Below are 5,998 nucleotides of genomic sequence, written 5' to 3'. Positions count from 1 at the left end.
AAGTCTAAACACTTACATACTTGTTCTGTTTCCTCCTTCCCCAAACACTTTAACTCCTTATGGGATAGCATGTGGGAAACAACCGAGTATCAAAAAAAGCCTGACCGCCAACCTTCTCCTCTGGTTCAGCTACACTTCCAGGGTGCATTTAGCTTACTTGCCACAAAGCAAAAGTTGGTGGTTTTTTTTTTTTTAAAAAAAAAAAAGTACTGACAACATATCATCACTGTAACACTTCAACATCACAGCACATTAAATGGCTCTTGTCTAGATCCTCACAGAGGGAATCAATATTTTAATTTGAATGTAGAGCTTTTCAATCATTTCTGTGTTGGAGATATCTGATTCTCTCAACTTACATTATTTTACATGTCACATAATGATAAATATAATTTTGCTTGATATTAACTTTGTTTTATGCAGAATATTCACATCCTGGGGATAAAAGAGACTGTAAAAATGTTAGGTATTATTATTTGTAGTCATTTACTGGGAGCATTAATAAAAAATATTATTTCCTGAAAAGCATGGAGATTAAATTAACTGAAACATCCTTACCATATTTTAAGCGCACTAAAGCTCAAATCCAATAGTTATGGAAGTCAACGGAAGGATTATTACTCTCTTCAATGGCCTTTGGACCAGATTGCAAAGCAAAACACACACAGAATGTGAGTGGTAATTTGGTTTACACTTAAATAAAGCTAGAGCATACACAACTAAGACCAGACTTGTGCACCACAACTTGAATGAGCTCAGGTGTGTAGTGCAGTGTACTACCCGCATTTAAGACAAAGCATAGCATTAATGTTTTTATTTTATTTCCTCAACAAATTCAGGGCTCTCATGAGAAGCAGAGTGTTCTTGACAAGCCTGGATACCAGCAAGACAAACCCAAAATCCAGTCATAATTTCTGGTTGCTCTTTGTTACTTCCAGACTAGGGACAATTTCTACCTTCACATTCTGGATAACTGGTTGATTTCTTAAAGGAAACCTCTGTACATTTTATTTTTTTAACAGATGTTGAATCACAATTTTGCTACTATCAAGGAAATGCAGCATTTTCTAAGTATTCCAAGGCATAAATTATACATCTGGTTCATGGCTCATGGCTAGTAGCCTTCCCCCTCATTCTAGGCTCTTGTTAATTTAGGAAACGCACACCTTCCTACATTTGCTTCTATCACTTTCAAAAAAGATCTGTAATAGAATCCTATTGGAAGACTAATTTGCTAGCTAGCTATTGCATTACAGTTTTACAAAGAAAAGAACTAATGCACTCAAACTCATAGGCCCAATTTACAAGGGTTTTGTGAAAATTTGTATGAAACTTGAGGTTTCATAATTCATTCACCTTCTCATGCCTCATAGTTAGACTAACCTCCATGGATTAGAAGCTGAAATCTTTTTTGTGCTAAGCTTGAATAGTGTGGAGGGGCTTTACCTGAAAAAGATAAATCATTTAACATTGAGCAAAGGCTCTCCAATGGAAATGCTGCCCATTGGGCTCTCTTTATCAAGCTGAACTCTTCTGAGGCAATTCCTTTGAAAAGTAACAAAAATGCTCCTACTGTTTTCTCTAAAATACTCATCTCTGAAACTTTTTACTAATTCAAAACATTAAAAGGTATCAACAATTCAGTAGTAGAATTGCAGCTTCTCTCAGGAAAACTCTTGACATTGCTTTTTCAAATGTCTGTTGTCATAACACTGCAGGCTCTTCTCTGATCACTTCTGCAAAATCAAGCTTTCGCAGGTTGCACCAGAGTTCAAAGGCAAGACCCGCAACTCACTTGCATTAAAGGGCGACGTAGCCCTTGCTGCCCGGCTGTCCCAGTATAATGCTGGATGTCATCAGATTTTCAAAGATGTTGTCTCCCCACATGAGACAGTGGAGCTTCAAAAGCTCATTTTTATCTTTTAATAACCACGTACAAATGTATTTTACACACCCACAGAAAAATATCTCTTTTCATGTATGTGTACACATACATGTACTACAAAGAATCAATGCAGAAACATGCACTTGTCCAAAACTATAATGAACACCTAACATTTCATCTGACAGCAGGATAGAAAGAAGGATGCTCCAACAGCCAGAGCAAAGAGATGGCAGGTGGAGGCAGATACTCCACACATCTTGTGATACGCAATAGCAATAAGCTCTGTGAGAAAATCCGGGCTCCTTCCTTTGACCAAGTTTAATATCCCCAACTTTAGAGCGATCTTAAAACAGCTGCCAGTTTTTCAGTCTTTAAAACCTCAAAACAGCAGTGGTAGTATTCCCTACCCCAACAGTCCTTTCTCTGGATTACTGATGAAGCAAAAGAGGAAGGAATGATAAACAAGCAAGGACACCAGGTCTGGGAATAAAAGAAAGGAAAAGAGACGTTTTCTATTTCCTGAGACCTGATATTCCCAACCTTCCCTTTCTCACTGTAGTCTTCATCTCACCTCGCACCCCCAGATCTTTCAGAAACGTACGAGCCATCCCTTGAGCTGATGCTCATTAGAGCTAGCCCAGCTGAGGATGTAGGCCTTAAGCCCATCACAGGCCACAACAGTTGACTTTTCTGGGCAGTGTTTTATCTCACTCTGCTCCCACTGAGAGCAACCCGAAGAGACAAGATGAGTGCAGCTTGTTGTGTGTACCAGGTGTCATGGTTTGGCCACAGAGGTGAAACGACAGATGCTCTCCCCCACCTCTCTCTCCAAGGAGAGGAGGGAGAGGGAGAGACAGACATGAGTTTCGAAGGAACTACCTTAATGAAATATTAATAACAACATAATTAAAAGGAAATAATGAATTATATAATATATACAAAACAGTATGAAGCTTCCAGGATGATCATCACGTCACCGTCAGGCACGGGGAAAGTCCCAGACTGGACTCAGTAACAGACAGGAACAGAACAGAATGCACGGATCAGGATCAAAGGCAGACGAACAGAGTCCTCCTCAGACACCGGCCATTGAAGAAAGAGCCTGACCCTTTGATTCCTCCACTTTTATACTAAGCGTGAGGCAGATGGGATGGAATACCCTGTTGGTCAGTTTTGGGTCACCTGTCCTGACTGCTCCTCCCGCAGGTGGGACCCCACTATGCTTTTCCGCTTCCAACCCTCCAACGGGGTAAATAACAAAGTGAGCTGCCCTTGGGTGTTAGAGCAATGAGTATAAGCAGGAGCCTCTCCGCATACCATTCCTTGGCATCAACTATAAACTTAGGTCTTATCACTCAGTGCATGCAGTTTCTGCACAATATGCTGTTAATTTCAGTAGTTTGAAGAGGCTTAGCTGCAAAATTAAATTACTGAACAGAAAATGGGTTCTGTTTTACCTCAAACCAGGACATTGTGGCTTCTTCATTTCATTTTAGAATAAACATAAGCAAAACCCTGAATTCAGTTTTGCACTTGCTTATGAATACAAGTCACTATATATCCACTAAGAGTTAGATCCACCTTTCATTAGTTCCTAGAAAACTGTCCTGTGGCTGGTTCTTAGCAATGCAGAAATTACAATGGAAATATCAGTCCATTGCTTTGTCCCTTTTTTGTTTTTCTCCACAGTGTAAAATGTAGACAAGACCTAGCTTTCAGTCTTGGTTCTCTTTGTTTTGAAAATTTAAGACAGATGTTAACTATTTTTGCATGCAATTTCCTCTTAATTTTTATCTTTTGCAATTTGTAATTACAATGCTTTTTTAGGATAGTAATACATTATGTTTTGCTCAATCACACAAATCTGAAAAACTTCTCTGCCAAGCAGATGAAAATCAATTTTAAAAAAAAAATTGCTAAGAAAAATCACCAGGATAATTTTTTTGCTTTTTAGGTGTTCAGGTTTTGACAAAACATATGCTCTGTGTATGCTTGGTACAAATGCACACACACTAAACATGTAAAATCAGGTATTATCATTCTTATGATACAATAGATATTGGAAGGAACCATGTTTTTAGGTCCTGACACAAAATTTTGCAGTGATTTGCATATTGGTCTACCTACTGAAATCCAAATGACCACTTACACGAAGAAAAACATTTGCACGACCTGCAGGAAGTCTCAACAAAATCAGTTCATAGTAAGTTATTATTCCCAAAGGTGCCAAAATGTGGTCCAATACAGAAATAGTGCATTGATTAGAGTTTTATAAAAACAATACAAAAAGACCCCACAAACAAACTGTCCTACTGTATAGTCCTTATTTGGCTGCATAAGTCTCTGTCACAGATGAGTGGAATTCATCTCACTCAAAAGAGAAAAGCAGCAATATGTTTTATTGAGGTAAAATAATAATTTGATAGAGTTCAATAAGTTTGATGGCATTTAACACACTTTTAACAGTAGTTTGACAAAGTTCAGTAAGTTTGATGGCAAGGTTTATTTTATTAATTACCGCACAGAAGAAACATACAAAGGAAAGCTGAGTTAGAATCAAGTTAGAATGATTCACATAGAGATTAGAGACGCAAAGAGGAAGGAGGACCCTCCTGTTGAGTCATGAGGTTCAGAGTGGACCCCCTTGCTTTCTAAACTCCTTTTGGAGCCGAGGTGCGGCTGGATCCAATCTTAGTCTCTGACTTGGTCAACAGTTTATGCCTAATGAAATTATCCATACAATATTTACAATAATATTGAGTAGCTACATGAATTAGTCATGTTTCATAGTATTAATTCAGCATGCTCAGTCACTCACCGAGCATCTGTCATGGGTAAGGGATCTACCTGCCTTGGTTAAGGAAAGATCTCTCAGTCTCAGGTAAGGAATCTCTACTTTTGAGAGCACCCCTGCTCAAGGGAGAGTCACCTGGCATGCAGTCCAGCTGCAGTTCTGGGAGAGCTCAAATTGGGCTCATTCTGATGGTAATATTTATAGGGTGAAATAGTTGGCTGCTAGTCAATAGTAGACACAAGATAGAGGTCTTCATTTTAGCTCCGATATCTTGTTCTGTACTTCGGTTATCTTGCGCTTTTGGGTTTTGAAACCACCTATCGAAATATTTTTCAGGGCACCTTCACTCCCTTGTATGTGAGTCAGCGGCTTTCCAGCTCACAAGTTCACCCCAAGGACGTGAGACCTGTTCCTCCTTAGTCAGCCTGAACTAAAGTACAGCTAGAAGTCAAGTGTATCCACCACAGTCTCCCAATCTATAATTATTAGACACCATTTGATAACAATGCCAGTCTTTCCTCCTTCTTTTTGGGCGATTTTCAGAGCCCTCATGCTCCCTACAGCTGCTAACAATGTAAAATGGAAAGATGAAGTGGTGGCCTTTCAATGGATGTCACTGATTGGGAGGAGAAAGAGATATGGAAATTTACATTCTGATGAATTCTTCAGGGAATGTCTTACTGAAAATCAAAGCAGCAGAAATCATAAAGGGGGACATCCCTTGGTGATGAAAATCTCAGGCAGCAAAGCTCCTTAGAGAGAATAAGACTTGTCATAATTCCCTTTCATACCCTTGTTATGCTCCCCAAAGATTCAGAGTCTCCCAAAAGACTTCTTTGGATGGTTATGATTGCACAAGAAAGCTTATGGACTCATTATCTATAGAGAGGACATTGGTTTTAACAACTCAGGTATACTTTCTTCTTAAAAATAAAAGGACTAAGTGCTAGCTTTTTATGTACAAACCCACTTGTAGAAATATCAGCTGCATGTACTTCTATTGCAGGACTTTGCTGCGTGTTTAGAGGAAGAAATCTTGAACTAGACTGTAACCTAAATTCCTGATTCTGCCAATGCTAGTATGCAATGTTGGGCAGAGCAGTCAGTGTGCTCCGCTGCCATATGCTGATTTGGATATTCAGTGTATTCACGAGTATAAGCACCAAGGCAGACACAATACTTTCATTTCTTACAGGTGATGAGGAACTGTGTTTGTAAAATGCATTCAGGTAAAAGACATTCTGAAAATGTAAAGCGTAACAATGAAATTTACCTTGTAGGGTTCCCCAAAGAGGTTAAAACCTGAAGCAAAGAGATCT

At 39.0% G+C, this 5,998-nt stretch overlaps 1 protein-coding gene across 1 annotated transcript in view; it reads right to left on the bottom strand.

Annotated features, from left to right (window-relative positions):
- AFF2 (AF4/FMR2 family, member 2) overlaps positions 1-5,998 on the bottom strand; it is a 243,237-nt gene that overhangs the window by 234,825 nt on the left and 2,414 nt on the right. The window contains exon 2 of the mRNA XM_009889318.1: positions 5,953-5,996. Coding sequence (XP_009887620.1) covers positions 5,953-5,996 — 44 coding nt within the window. The remainder of the gene's footprint in view (positions 1-5,952; positions 5,997-5,998) is intronic.

This window comes from Charadrius vociferus, unplaced genomic scaffold (assembly GCF_000708025.1).
Source record: "Charadrius vociferus isolate BGI_N301 unplaced genomic scaffold, ASM70802v2 scaffold7, whole genome shotgun sequence".
In the NCBI taxonomy this organism is placed as follows: Eukaryota; Metazoa; Chordata; class Aves; order Charadriiformes; family Charadriidae; genus Charadrius; species Charadrius vociferus.
This window is presented reverse-complemented; position numbering and strand designations above follow the sequence as displayed.